At 37.2% G+C, this 15894-nt stretch overlaps 1 protein-coding gene across 4 annotated transcripts; it reads left to right on the top strand.

The window, feature by feature from the left end:
* The first annotated feature begins 155 nt into the window (after window positions 1–155).
* Window positions 156–15295, top strand: ifrd2 (interferon-related developmental regulator 2). Of its 4 annotated transcripts, XM_026270808.1 has the most exons (14): window positions 156–589; window positions 3688–3747; window positions 5880–5993; window positions 6107–6188; window positions 6294–6418; window positions 8292–8348; window positions 10120–10277; window positions 10368–10421; window positions 10505–10683; window positions 11723–11831; window positions 11907–12041; window positions 12210–12338; window positions 14198–14290; window positions 14472–15295. In XM_026270808.1, the coding sequence occupies exons 1-14, from the start codon at window positions 541–543 to the stop codon at window positions 14550–14552; spliced, it is 1425 nt and encodes a 474-aa protein (XP_026126593.1). In that variant the 5' UTR covers window positions 156–540; the 3' UTR covers window positions 14553–15295. The 4 variants fall into 4 exon arrangements, with proteins under 4 accessions (XP_026126593.1, XP_026126595.1, XP_026126594.1 ...); XM_026270810.1 differs by lacking the exon at window positions 3688–3747 and having other exon boundaries at window positions 159–589; XM_026270809.1 differs by lacking the exon at window positions 8292–8348 and having other exon boundaries at window positions 161–589.
* The last annotated feature ends 599 nt before the right edge of the window (window positions 15296–15894 follow it).

Genomic DNA, 15894 nt, shown 5'->3' with positions numbered 1-15894 from the left:
GTTTATAAAGCTGTAACTTTTGTTTGCAGTCTGCAATCCAAACATTTCTGAATTGCTGATCATTGTGGGAGTTGTAGTTCTCAATTTTACTTCTCTCACAAAGGCCCTCAGACGGAATCATACAGCGAACTACATTACCCACAATTCTCTGCTGCGGTGTGAGCCGTAGAGGAGGAGCATGTCGGGTGTGCAAGCCGTCACCGATGGGAAGATGGTGGAACCTGGAGAAGCAACGTGCACGATACTCCGTCCCAAACATTTCAAAATACATTTACCATCACAACCTGGCATTAGATATCGGTTACCTGGGGACAACCATAGATAATAAATACTAAAACCAAGACTGAATTTGAAGTATTTTAATTTTGGTGCCAGGCGCATCTTTCATTGGTAGAGCCTAAAGCGTTGAGCCAAACGGCACAGATCGCATAATTTTGATTCTCTGGAGAGGATTTCTTGGCTGATAAATTGTTGACCGTCTACAGCTTATTGTTCTATATAATCTGTTTCTTTTGGGCTTGTTTTGGAGCGGCTGTCATAATGCCACGAAATAAAAAGGGGAAACGCGGCGGGAACAGCTCCGGTAAGGGTGAGTTTAATGCTTCCTGCTGTCACACACTATATAAACATGGCCACACGACAAAATATCGCCAAGCAATAGTTTTGCCTTTTCTTCCAGTTACAGTCTGCAAAATGATTGACTGTCAGGTTATTCAGTCTGCAGCATAACAGGTGAAGCTCGTGTATATTTAGCACGGAGTCGCGAAAACCGAGCAGTAAGATTAGTTAAGTTATTTATTGAACTTTCAACTATTTGTCTCAATTCAAAGACTGGATTAACTTTTAAAAAAGAAAAAGTTTTTATTATTATTATTATTTTTTATCAGTTTACAACATAAACAAAACAATACAATTTTTGCACATAAAACAGTATCAGAGTATACAAATGTAGTACATACATCAACAGGTCCAGTTTGTATTAGCAAATTAAAAATGAAACAAAGTGATAGCACATGAAATCGAAAAATTTGTGTTGATATTGGGTAAACAATTATATTGTGAGTCAAAGCATTGATGATGAATAAAATAAAATATTCCAGGTCTCTAAAAAGATGTGGATTTTGTTTTTTAAGCTGTATGTCAAATGTTCCATGTGTAGTGTGTCGATTATAATATGTTTAAATAATTCAAATGTAGGTGGTTGTTCTTTTTTCGAATTCAGTAATGTACATTTCTTAGAAATTAGACCTATCCTTTTTATAAATACAGAGTATAATGTTTCATTTAAGTCCACCCCAAAAAGATATGTTAAAGGAGTCTTGTGATATGTTTTCCCCAGGGTCATCACAGAGAACTCATGTACAGAATCCCAAAACTAATTTAATTTTTCACAGTTCCAAAAAATATGCATGATGGTGCCCCTGTGTGTTTTGCATTTATTGCACAAAGGGGATGCACCAGAAATATATCTTTTGATATATTTCAAAATATATACAAGACGAATTGTGGTCAAATATATTCTTTGTATAAATTTGTAATTTTGTTCAATTATTTTGTTACTAGAGAATGAAAAAAATAAATGTTTGTATATAATATCCCACTGCTCGTCATCAAAATTACAACCCAGATCTTTTTGCCATACGCTTTTTAATGAAGTTAATGATGATGCAGCTTGATCTCTTAAAATTGCATATATCTCTGACATTTTTCCCTTCAGTACTGACTTCAGTGAGATATGACCCTTTACAAGGAGATAATTTATCAAATGTCTAAGTTGCAAGTACTTGTAAAAATCTTTGTCTATCAAATTCACTTTATAATTCTGTAAAATATTTAAGGTTGCCCTCTTTAAGAACTTGCTTAAAAGAGACGATATCTTGATCTTTCCACTTTATAAATGTGTTCCCTATAGAAGATGGTAGACCTAGGGTAAAGGACAAAGGTGCCAAAATAGAGATTTTTGAATGCAAACTGCATAATTTTTTTGATTTCCTGACTTTCATTATATTATAAATCACAAATGTTTTTACACAGCCATTTATCTGTTTTATATTATTAATATAGGGCAATGATGTTAATGACAATGGGTAAATGGCTTGTTTCTCGATATCAGTCCATTTTGCATTGTCTCGAGAGTGTACCCACCTTATGATACTTTTTGTTTGTGCTGCCCAGTAATATAAATGAAAATCTGGAAGCCCTAGGCCCCCATTTTCTTTTGATTTGCATGAAGTTTTAAGAGCAATGGTTGGTGGAGCTAATAAAAATAAAAAAGGTTTTGATTGTTTCAATACGAAGACTGGATTTTCATTTAAAAAAGAAAAAAGTTTCTCACACATGCAGCGTCAACACACATTCCTCTTGCATGTGTACCGCCAGATAAACCTGATCTAGGGCTTGATGATACTCCCCCGGTAAATGCAGGTGTCAAAAACTGGTCTCTTTTGTGCTATGACTGACTGTGGTGAGTGCTGAAGAGTTAATTCTCTGAATTATTTTCTTTATGAACTTGTGAACTTGTTAATATCAATACAATGGTTTGCTGGTCGTAACTGGTTTCAGGTGGTTTCACAGCTGCGCTGGTGGACATTGAAAGTGAGGAGTTGTAGTCATGTACAGAGCCCCTCCCCTCGATATCATGGTATCTCGCGGGATCTTCACCCTCTCCGCCATGTTGGATTCGCTGGCAAAACATGATTGTTTACGTGTGTTGTTAACTCGGTAGTATACGAGGTTCTCGCATTTCCACACTTTTTTACCATGTCTTGAAGTCACTGCTGCGTTAAAAACTGCTCCAGTACCTCACACGATACCAATGGAAAACATAGGAACAATGGAATACAGTTTTTTAGGTTAACAAAATGGACACCGCATCAGGGAGAGCAAGTCTCTGACCTGGCGAAGAGACTTTGTCATTTGGTACAAAAAGTGTCTGCTAAATGTAATGTAATTACAACACACTATAACGCATGTGAAGAAACATACCTTGGCCAGTACAATGCTGTTTACACCACCTGGAGGCTTGTAGATGGCCAAGTCCTGCACCCAGCCACAGCAGAAAGCCTCGTAACTTTCCAAAGACTTGTGGCTTTTAAACTCCTGCATTGTGTTGTAACTTACACCAAAAACAAGAGAATTCACAATGTCCATAAGTGTGCATGCAGGTAAATGGTCTAGGTCTCTGTGCCATTCCGCTGCAGGGGGCTCGTATGGGTCGATATTTTGGATGCCTGAGAGCTTCTCCAAACACCGCTGTTTTGCGCTTGGTGTGAGCTTGTTCCTGCAAGGTCCCTTTTCTTTCGCCTTATCTTTTTGCATTGCTTTGCTTTACTTCCTTTTCTTTTTTCATATTCATAGATACGTTTCTGTCCCACCGAAATAATAAATGCGCAAAAATTAAAGAGCCCTGGAATGTTTAGCCGCGCCTCTGTGAAGTTCTGAAGGAGTTGCCCTTGACAACCGATAGCGCCTCCTACTGGCTCAGACCCCGCCCAAATCAACCCAAATTGGCACGTGACTCCAGTCTTCTTAGCAGGGTTGCATTTTTGAAAGAGTCATTTGATACAACTTGTCCAGAGTGCATGAGTAACATTTCGCCTTGTTCTACAGTTAAATGTTTGAAGTGTCAGATTGATCTGATACAAGACCTGATTTAATCTGTCTCTTCCTCCTGTTCACTGTGAGCAGGCTCACTTCGACAGGAAGTGCTTCTGCTGCAGTTGTCAAAGACAGCCGTGTCACGTGCAGGTAGCGTGGCCTGATCTTGATTGTGTCCTCATGCCTCTCACCCCCATTAACGTTTAATGAACTGCATGTGAATATCCATTCGTGTGTATTTGTTTACATCATCTCTCATTTTTCTAATGCCTTTCATGACTTGAGAACCAAAAGCCCCCAGAAGCATCTGTCACTTCTGCTTTCTTGTGAAAGCAGACTTCTAGATCAGTGTTTCCTAATTTTTTTTTTTTTTTTTTGGTCAAAAGTACATTCACAGCCCCATCAGTAAAGTTTAACTACCTCTTTATTGGTAACAAACTATAAATGTGTTCCTTTTAACTCCTTTTATATTGGAAATCATTAATCATTGTCATGATTAGAGGCTGTTATTGTCTCGCCAGGTAGCTTTTCACTAAGGCAGCTGAAGTTGTCTTCATTGTTCTTTGAGCAGTCATGTTGGGATGTATAACAAAAGTAGTAATGTGACCTTTTTTATGGTGGAATTTAAATACTAAAGTCCCCCCTACTGTTTGGGAATCACATGTGTCCAGTCTGTGGAGTGATGAACCTTCTGGAAAGTGCTGGAACTCAAGTCAATATCTGGACTAACTGTTTCTATCCACATCTGACTTTACAAAGTCTGAGACTACTGTGGATTGTCTCTGATTTGTTTTTCATAAATTCCCGACCATTCCAGACCTCATCCTCATCTCATTCCTGCTGATATGTCTTGTTATGCTGATGCATGTATTGTTACTGCCATTTTAAAGTCTATTGGGATGGCACATTCATATTGATGAGATATTGATGAACTCTTAGTTTGAGTCCTTTTTAGTTCTATAATGGTCTTCTGACTTTATTCTGAATTAATTGTAGCTTAAATCTGCAGATAAGTGAACCAGTTGATTGAAGCTTTGGGAAAAGGTTTTGAAACTTTAGTCTTTTTTTATTTATTTATCAAGGATGCATTAAATTGATCAAAATCAACAGTGGTGACTTATGTATTTTAAATAGAATTTAAAAAGAATGTGTCATGCTTTCCACAAAAATATTAAGCAACTGCTTTTTAAAAAATGTAGAAAATAAAAAATAAATGTTTCTTTAACACCAAATTAGTATATTAGAACGATTTCTGGAGGATCATGTGACACGGTAGACTGAAATAATGACTGCTGAAAATTCAGCTTTGCCATGACAGGAATATTAAATGAATAAATAATTACAACAGAAAACTGACAATTTAAGTTGTTGTAATAATATTTTAGTGTATTGTTGTTTGTACTATATTTGTGATCAAATAAATGTGAAATAGCAGACATTTAAAAATACAATCCAACGAACCTCAAACAGCAGTGTATTAGATGTCTTAAGCAGATCAGCTTACAAATCAGTCACATCCTTACAGACTAATCCAGTTAAATCATGATTGAATTGAACTTGTATCATTTTAGACAATATTTAGTAAGGCTGTTTGAAATACAAATAAATAAAGCATAATAGTTTCAAAAGGTTTGATTGAATCTTTCATGTATGAACTGCTCTTTCAAAGAAAAATCTGATCACTAAAGAGATCTGGTTCTGTAGAGTTGGATCAGTGCAGAGAGGATAAAGTCTCAGAGGATATTTCTCCACCTTAATCTGTCTTCCTGGTTTTAATGATTCAAATTGTTAATTTTTTTTAAACATGATATTTACAGGTCCTCATGTTTCTATGACTGGCACTTTCATGTTAAACTATAGGTCTGATGATAGGTGACCTGTGTGTGTGTGTTTGAGAGAGACAGTGAACTTTGACCCAAATCAGAGCTCTGTTTCTGGCTTTAGAAGTGTAGTTATATGTTAGAGTAAAACAGGTTTTCATTTGTTTTTTTTTCTGCAGTCAGACTGTTCACACTTTAAGTTGAAGTTCAAGTCAATGGGACACTCTTCAGATTTTTAAGAGTACAGACTGGTCTTTCAATCCTACATATGTTTTTGTTTTCTCTGGGCACTGAAGTAAAACTTCTGGCTTTGTACAAGCAAAGGGTTTAGGTTCAGGTACATGAACTCTGGACAGTTAAAATGCATATGATCACTCTGTGATCATTCCCATCCTTTATTTAATTAAACCATTAAACTAATGTTTTATTTCTTCATAACGTCTCTCTCGCTCACTGTTTTAGGGAGAAATGGGGTGAGAGGCGAGTCTGGTGTGAGTGATGATGATTTGGCGTCGGAGGTTCTCAGTCACTACAGCAGCGCAAGCGAGAGTGCATCAGTCATAGAGGAAGCCACAGGTACACAGACATTTTATAAACCTCATAAATACACAAACCTTATCACAAATTTATATAGCATGCAAGTACAAAAAATAAAAAACATCCACACACTGACTCTCTGTGCTGTGCAGGTGAGGTGGTAGATGAACAAACCGCTCAGGAAGAAACAGAAGACAAACTGAAGCAGTGCATCGACAATCTGATGGACAAAAGGTATCAATACACTCACATGCAACAGTGAGCAATGCAAGCGCACACAGTTACTGAAAACTAAATGAGCTTTGCAGCTGTTTCACTCTTATCTTTTGTGTTTTTCAGTGCTAAGACCCGTTTGGCTGCACTAGAAAGTCTCCGCTTGGCGTTTTCTTCCAGAGTCCTGTATGAGTTTTTGTTAGAGAGACGTTTCACCATCAGTGACTGTCTGGAAAGGAGCTTGAAGAAAGGTGGGAATTAAGACTTCATTTTATTTGTCATGCATGCAAAGTTCAAAATAAAGTAAATGGGACACCCTTTAGATCATTACAACTAAGGGCTCAGAGACTGGTTTTGCAGTCTTACATGTGTTTGTTTTCACTGAACCCTGAAAACTGAAAATTCTGGGTTATATATATATATATATATATATATATATAATTACACGGAACAAAATTATAACACAGCACTTTTGTATTTGCCCCCCAAAAGACTTTTTCTATGTACACAAAAGGCAGATTTCTCTCAAATATTGTTCACAAATCTGTCTAAATCAGTGTTAGTGAGCACTTCTTCTTAGCCGAGATAATCCATCCACCTCACAGGTGTGGCATATCAAGATGCTGATTAGACGGCATGAGTATTGCACAGGTGTGCCTTAGGCTGGCGACAATAAAAGGCCACTCTAAAATGTGCAGTTTTATCACACAGCACAATGCCACAGATGTTGCAAGTGTTGAGGGAGTGTGCAATTGGCATGCTGACTGTGGGAATTTCCACCAGAGCTGTTGCCCATGAATTGAATGTTCATTTCTCTGCCATAAACCATCTCCAAAGGTGTTTCAGAGAATTTGGCAGTAGATCCAACCGCAGACCACGTTTAACCACACCAAACCAGCCAAGCACCTTCACATCCAGCATCTTCAGCTCCAAGATCGTCTGAGACAAGACACCCGGACAGCTGCTGCAACAATTGGTTTGCATAACCAAAGAATTTCTGCACAAACTGTCAGAAACCGTCTCAGGGAAGCTCATCTGCATGCTCGTCATCCTCATTGGGGTCTCGACCTGACTGCATTTCATCATCGTAACTGACTTGAGTGGGCAAATGCTCAAATTCAATGGTGTATGGCACTTTGGAGACGTGTTCTCTTCATGGATGAATCCCGGTTTTCACTGTACAGGGCAGATGGCTGACAGCATGTATGGCGTTGTCTGGGTGAACGGTTTGATGTCAACGTTGTGGATTGAGTTGGCCCATGGTGGTGGTGGGGTTATGGTATGGGCAGGCGTATGTTATGGACAGTGAACACAGGTGCATTTTGAATGCAGAGAGATACTGTGATGAGATCCTGAGGCTCATTGTTGTGCCATTCATCCACAACCATCACCTCATGTTGCAGCATGATAATGCACTGCCCCATGTTACACAGATCTGTACACAATTCCTGGAACCTGAAAAATCCCTGGTCTTGCATGGCCAGCATACTCACCGGGCATGTCACCCATTGAGCATGTTTGGGATGCTCTGGATCAGCGTATACAACAGTGTGTTCCAGTTCCTGCCAATATCCAGCAACTTTTCACAGCCATTGAAGAAGAGTGGACCAACACCTGATCAACTCTATTGACTGGTTTTCAGGTTTCAGGTCAATTCAATACTATATATATATATATATATATATATATATATATATATATATATATATATATATAATGGGCAAGTTAACATATTATCATGTTAACACATTAATTGATTAGCGCCAATAATTATTTTATCGCACGTTAATGCAGTTTTGTATTATTCTGAATAGTACCAGTCCATTGCTCTCTGAATACACATACAGACAAATCATGGGTCACAGGAGGGATGCTCCGTATCAAATTATTAAGGCTAAGCATCAACATTCACAGACCACTGTTATTTTTTAACAGAAAATAATGCAACAAGCTCGTAATCATGACATTATAAGTTGGAAATAGGAAGTTTTCAGATAGCACATGAAGACAGCAGAGAAGCACTCCTCAACACAGTGGAGTGAATCGTTTTGTTAACTTGGTGGTTTATTATTTTGAGTTGTATTGGAAGCGGTAACACACGTCTCACAATATATTGCTTTACAGATCAGAAATATTCACGCAATCATATAGCAAGTACCAGAAGATCTGCACTCCAGCGAGGTTAGCGCTCACACTCACTTATCTATATATAATTGAACCGCGCTCTTGCCAACCTCTTCAAGCCAAACCAGGGACTGCTAAATGGAGCGATCAAACTAGTCAAACGACCCAGGCTTTGGGGGTCAAACACACTCTGGCACGGTTAAGATTGCCTAGTGTGAGCACACCCTTATTATTCTCCCACATCCTTCACACATGAGTCTCTACCCTCCCATCAAGTGTTGTCCCACTGCGATGGGTCCCGCAGTCATGCAGGCCTCTAATAGGAAGATGTCTGTTATAATGTTATGATCGAGACTCTGGACTCTGAGCATAACTTGTTTTTCTATAACAAACTATAAAATGTTTTCTATAAAAATGTCCTGGCAGTGACAAATGGCTTGTTTCATAATTAATTTAATAACATTAATGTTATAAGTTGAGATTTGTATTATATTTATTTTGTAGCCTAATAAATATTTTAAGTGCTACTATGTAAAAGGAACACCGCTGTAAAAAGCACCTTTGCAAACCAAATGTTATTACACTTTTTTCATATAGCAGTAGGTCTACTTTTAAATGAAAAAAGAAGTGCACAATACACTTTGAATGTAGTTTTTTGAATGTATTAGTAATTTAAATAAATTTTTTACTCTGCACTAATATATATATATATATATATATATATATATATATATATATATATATATATATATATATATATATATATATGTATATGTATATAAAGGGGTGTAATGATACATGTATTCTTATTGAACAGTTCGGTATGAGGCTTTTGGTTCCGTACAAACAGTTACAAACTGAACAATCCGATGGGTTGTACAAATCCTATTACATTTGGAAAATAAAACAACTTAAAGTGTGTGAAATATAATGTTCTCAGTGCCACCGTGATCAACAAGGCAGCCCAAATGACGTAACAGACAATGTGCTGTATGCCCAGTGGCATAATGTTAGCGGATGGGCACGTTCTGCGAAAGACCCAGTGATAACCTCCCCTTCATGGGGTTTATCGAAAGACGATGATCTTGTATTAACAATATCCAGAGATAGTTAAAAACATCAATTGATGGCAATATTAAGATACTTGGCATTTCGAATTAACGTAGGCCTGTTACATTTTTTTTTTATTAGGCCTGTTATTTTTACAATTTATTTTTCCTGCAATAATTACCAAATAACTGACTTAACTGTGAAGATAACAAAAGATTAGGATAAATATGTATTACTCCTCAAATAATGTTTTTAAAAAAGGTATTTTAAAATGAGTCTATTATACAATGAATTATAGGCTTATGTTTAAAATATTAACACTTCAGTTCAGTCATCAATAAAAAGATTCTTTCATGCACCAGCTTTAAAAAAAATTTTTAACAGAATGTTTATATTATTTATTTTATATTATTATATGAATATGTTATATTAGAAATATTAAGGGAATAAATGAAAACCGTTAGATTAATACCGTTATCAGCATATGTTGCAGTAGATTAGTCTCTGGTCGTCTCTGAGAGAATATGCGCCATCAAATGCCGAAAGTGCCATCATAACTCTGTCATTTTGTTTTTATCTTCACTTTCTGCAGTGAATTGATTAATTGAGATTTACTTTCTGGCAGTGGACAGAAAGTAAATGTTGAGTTATATCCAGTTACTTTATATTGAAATGTGTGTATATATAATTTTTTTTTTTCCATTACATGAAAATTCAAGGCTGTGGTTTCTCTTACTTTGCTGGGTTTACTGACTCGATAAAGTGTTCTTCTCTTCAGGAGGAGGAGAGGAGCAGGCCGCTGCTGCTACAGTGTGTGCTCTCTTGTGTGTGCAGCTTGGGGGAGGAGTTGAAGGCGAGGAGGGCTTTAAGATGCTCCGCCCCATCCTCAGCTCCATTTTGATTGACAGCTGTGCCAGCCTGTCAGCTCGACAGAGTGTGAGTTAATGCCTCAATATATCCATAAACTTTTATTTGTTTGATTCCATTAACACTTAAAATGGGATTTTTTTACTTCCCTTATGTCAGTGCGCTCGAGCTCTGGGTATGTGCTGCTACGTGTCTGCCTCAGAAGATGCAGAGGTATGGTCAGATCTTTTTAAAAGCATATGAATATTTATAGATATGCATGTTTGGAGAAGTCTTTTTCCTTCTGTCTTTTTCAGGATCTGCTCAAATCTATTGGTCATTTGGAGAGTGTGTTTGTGGGTGCATATCCCCTGGGTGATGGCACTCTGCCATCTGTCAAAGCCGGGATCCCTGCGCTCCACAGCGCCGCCCTTCAGTCTTGGGCTTTGCTCTGCACCCTTTGTCCTGCATCACGCATCAACACCATTCTGAACCAGTAAGTTTGAATCCCCCCAAAAAAAAACACAATAAGTGATAAAAATAGGGCACAACAAATGTTTGGACCAACAAATATACCCATATCTCCTTGCTAAACATCAGTATACAAAGATCTTTAAAAAAACACTACTTTTTCTATGCTCACTATTTCTTATTTCCCTCCTTGTTCTAGCTGTACTCTTATACTATAACTTTATATTGCTAGCACCTCTCATGTTATTACTTCCTTAAGATGAATTGCTTTTTGTATTCCTCATTTATAAGCCACTTTGGATGATTGTCTGATAAATGAATAAAAGTAAATATGACCTGCCCTTTAGTAATTAGGCATTGAATGTGGTCTTGTTATGATCAAAATGTTTGACATTCCTCTGTGAAGCTGTGGTTATTAGTTCACGTTTTATTTTTTTCTTGCATTATCACCTTAATAGTAGTGTTGTCAAAAGACCCGGTACTTGGTACCAAGTCAGTACTAAAAAAATGAAAATGCGATGGTACCAGATTTCTTTAAGTTAAGTTCTTTAACCCGGTTCTTGATGCATACAGCGCTATGATTTCCACGAAGCAAAAAACGCAGACGGAATCTCAAAATCCAGTCACGAAAATGAAATTTACATTTTAACATGGACAGTCACGGAATTTGTCAAAGTTAGCATAAAAAATTTATCAAATAAAATTGCCATATGGACCAGTATCTGTAAATGTTAAGCCACAAAAGTTGGTTGAAATATGAATCCTGCATGTTCTGCGCATGTTCATGTTCTCTGTGTGAATGAATGAATGGCAGAGACTTGCGGGTTTGTTTACTACATAGACTGAAGCATGTGAGGCTTGCAGTAATTTCAGCATCTGCCTTCTTGATGAGGACATAAATACATAAACAACATCACCCAGAACTGTTCTGAGTCACTACAAAATACAGAATTTTTCATGTAATGCTTTGATCAGGGTGAGAAAAAAGCCATGTGATAAGACCCCGATTGAATAGACAGACTTATTTGTCTGTAATATGATCTATCTCTTTGTCTGTCTTTTAGCCACATGCCACGTCTACACGCGTGTTTAGAAAGCAGTGAGGTGAACTTCAGGATTGCTGTGGGAGAGACCATTGCTCTGCTGTATGAACTGGGACGGGACATCGATCAGGTGTGTGTTGTGTAATGCTGTATAGGTTTGAGTGTCAGGATGATGGCAGTGTAAGTAATGTGTGTGGTGTTTCAGGAGTTTGAGTATGAGGACTGCGATGCATTGTGTGACAGTCTAAAGAACTTGGCAACTGATGGAAACAAACATCGTGCTAAAAATGACCGCAGGAAACAACGCTCAATCTTCAGGGAGGTGCTGCACTACATAGAGGTGAAAGGAGACCCACAACTCATGCCTTTTGTTTTTAAATAACATGTCAGTTACATCCAAATATTTAATGGCAAATTTGCATGCAGGGCTAATAAACCGAGTTGATCAAGGATGATTATGGTTTAAAAATTGACTGACATCAGACCAAACATTCCCTCCTACTTTCAGAATGAAGATTTCACAGAGGAGAAGATCCAGTTTGGGATTGAGGCCATCTACATTGATGGCTGGATGCGCCACAGGATTTATGATGCCTTTAAGGAAGTGCTTGAGTCTGGAGTCAGACACCACCTACAGGTGAGGATGACCAATTGCAGCTCATCATTGGCATAACACTGTGTAGTACTAGAGATTTTTTTTTTTTTATAATTCACAATTCAAATAATTAATATATGAATCTATACATGAGTAATGCACTGTAGAAATTTAAACATGCTTGTTCATGTTTAAATTAACATACAGGTGCATCTCTATAAATTAGAATGTCATGGCAAAGTTTATTTCAGTAATTCAACTCAAATTGTGAAACTTGTGTTTTAAATAAATTCAGTGCACACATACTGAATTAGTTTAAGTCTTTGGTTCTTTTAATTGAGATGATTTTGGGTCACATTTAACAAAAACCCACCAATTCACAATCTCAACAAATTAGAATATGGTGCCATGCTAATCAACTTGACTGCTGATCTGACAGTTGTCCAGAAGACAATCATTGACCCCGTTCACAAGGAGGGTAAGCCACAAACATTCATTGCCAAAGAAGCTGTCTGTTCACAGAGTGCTGTATCCAAGCATGTTAACAGAGAGTTGAGTGGAAGGAAAAAGTGTGGGTACAACAAACCAAGAGAACTGCAGCCTTATGAGGATTGTCAAGCCAAATAGATTCAAGAATTTGAGTGAACTTCACAAGGAATGGACTGAGGTCAAGGCATCAAGAGCCACCACACACAGACGTGTCAAAGAATTTGCTGAACCACAGACAACGTCAGTGAAATACTGAACTGTTGCCCAGTGGTCCAAAGTCCTCTTTTCAGATGAGCAAGTTTTGCATTTCGTTTGGAAACCAATGTCCTAGAGTCTGCAAGAAGGGTGGAGAAGCTCATAGCCAAGTTGTTTGAAGTCCAGTGTTAAGTTTCCACAGTCTGAGATGAGCATTTGGGAAGCACTGTCATCTGCTGGTGTTGGTCCATTGTGGTTTTTTTTTTTGAAAACCAAAATGCCAAAAGCACCAAAAGTTGGTTAAATGACCATGGTGTTGGTGTGCTTGACTGGCCAGCAAACTCCCCATACCTGAACCCCACAGAGAATCGATGGGGTATTGTCAAGAGGAAGATGAGAAACAAGAGACCAAAAAAGGCAGATTAGCTAAAGGCCACTGTCAAAGAAACCTGGGCTTCTATACCACCTCAGCAGTGCCACAAACTGATCACCTCCATGCCCCGCTGAACTGAGGCAGTAATTAAAGCAAAAGAAATCCCTACCAAGTACTGAGTACATGTACAGTAAATGAACATACTTTCCAGAAGGCCAACAATTCACTATTTTTTTATGAAGTATTCAAATTTGTTGAGATGGGTTTTTGTTAAATGTGAGCCAAAATCATCACAATTAAAATAACCATAGATCTGTGTGCATTGAATTTATTTAATACACGAGTTTCACAATTTGAGTTGAATTACTGAAATCAACTTTAACACAAAATTCAAATTTGAGATGCACCTGTATTTCTAAAAGTATCTATATTTAATTAAATCAGAATTTAAATTCTAAATTCTGGTTCTAAATAAAACCGATCATAAAATTAATTTTTTTAATCTCAATTTCTACTCTAACACATTTTATATCTTGTCATTACTAGAAAAATGTATACTCTTTATAAAATACCTGTGGTATTTTAAAATTCTGTTAATTTACTTGACATTTCCAGTGATAGAAATCACATTTATTCATAATTATGCTACCTCATATATTTACTTTTTTTTTTTTTTTTTTGTAGAACATTTGTAGAATTACTAGTTATTATTCCTTATTTTAATGCTTTTTTTGGGCTGTTTATAGAATTTATATCAAGTCATCTTGAGTCTCCGGCCTCATGTTTGAGAACCACTGTTCTGTAGTGTTTGTTTTAATAAGTTTTTGTGTCTGTTTTTTTATAGTTTAATCCTTTGTTGAGGGATATTTTTGGACTTGGACCTCCTCTCATCCTGGATGCGTCTGTCAAAGCAAGCAGGATCTCCCGCACAGAGAAGGTAATCTTGAACCTTTCACTTATTAATGTAATAAATAACAAAAAGTGACACTGACATGAGGGGAAGACTTATTTTGCAGCGTGAAGTCAGATTCAACTGATTTTGTAAACTGTCTGCCAAAGAAATGCTAAACAAATAAACACTGTGCATATTTATATAACTTTACTTTGTCTCTTCACAGCATCTGTTTAACTCTGCTGCATTCAAGGCCCGGACTAAATTAAGGAACAAAGTGAGGGACAAACGTGCCGACGTAATGTGAGGATGAAGGCGACAGAGAGAAACACTACATCCTTAAAATTCCCACGGCTCACTTGAAATTATACTTTGACATACTGCCAAGCCAGTGACTTGACAATGGACATGCGTGCGAGACTGTCTGTCTGTCTGAGTGTGTGTGAGTGTGAAAGGCTGGGTGTGTGTATGAAGTGTTGTGTTTTTATTTAACATCACAGTGTGAAAGCTAGGAATCCTTAACTTAAACCAACATGAAATATAACAACCTCTTGTAAGGCTGAATTCAGCTTTTCTGTTGAAACCTGTTACCTCCCCAAGTGTTTTTGGGAAAAAGAGAATTTTTATCAAAACGTCAAAAACTTTTTACAGCTCTGCAGCAAACAAAGAGGCCAAGAAAAATTTATTCTTTGTAGATTTTCTATATGCATTTTATAAGTGGACTATGCTGATGCACCAATGATCTGATGATGCAAACAAATGAAAATACATATCTGACTGCAGTTTACCAGTTAGTGTAGACCATTTTGTTAAACCTCTCACCACCACTAAATCAACCATGTTTCACGTCTTAATTCTACTCCGCTTCTGAAAAGGTTTTTATTTTAGTTTTTACACTATTGTACCTTCACCCCAAGCTCATGTATGCTCATTTAGATCATGCTTTTAACAATTCTTTTGAATTTCTTTCTGAATATCCAAAACCACCATGTCACAAGTTTTCTTTGAAGCAAATGTACTGTATGCAGCAGAATAAATTACGTAACTATCCTTTACTGAGTTGGAAGTCTTTTTGACAGCCATAATTGTATTTGTAGTAAAACATAGCTTTTATTAAAAACAAATTATGAAAGTAAGTGTGTGATGACTAGAACTGCAATTGATATTGATTGTATATTAAAATGTGTTTGCTACAGTCAGTTTAAACGTGTACATTTATCGTTCATTTGCTATTGTATTTCATTTTAAGTGTCATTAGGGCGATGCACGTTTTAACTCTTATTTTGAAAAGCTTATTACACGTCTCCTTTTATGGGTTCCTCTCGCGAGATTTTCATAGACAGTAAAAGAAATGGACACAGCGACCCCATTGGAACTCAATTGAGACAAATGAAGCCCAGTTTTAGCGTTTTTTAGCACTTCCGTTTCTGACGCGCAGACTCAGACGAAGCTTGACGATGTCAGCAACCTGTCTGCCAGATGTAAATCTTCTAGTAGCTGTGCGTGAAAACTGCCATCGTTAATCTTGCAGAGACGGCGAGCTTGAGCGGGGAGTTCTTTGTCGTGAGTGAGCAGGAGTAAGTATTCTGATTAATTATTTTGTATAGTATTTTAAAATGTAACGCCAGTACGCCATATTAAGTTAATTG

This window comes from Carassius auratus, chromosome 8 (genome assembly GCF_003368295.1).
Source record: "Carassius auratus strain Wakin chromosome 8, ASM336829v1, whole genome shotgun sequence".
NCBI lineage: Eukaryota > Metazoa > Chordata > Actinopteri > Cypriniformes > Cyprinidae > Carassius > Carassius auratus.
The sequence above is the reverse complement of the archived record's forward strand: the minus strand, read 5'-3'. Positions and strand labels throughout refer to the sequence as shown.

Coding starts and splice junctions, on each gene's coding strand:
- ifrd2 (XM_026270808.1), top strand. CDS start 541: ATGCCACGAAATAAAAAGGGGAAACGCGGCGGGAACAGCTCCGGTAAG. Junction 10,422..10,504: donor CTGCCTCAGAAGATGCAGAG/GTATGGTCAGAT, acceptor TGTCTTTTTCAG/GATCTGCTCAAATCTATTGG. Junction 12,042..12,209: donor AGGTGCTGCACTACATAGAG/GTGAAAGGAGAC, acceptor TCCTACTTTCAG/AATGAAGATTTCACAGAGGA.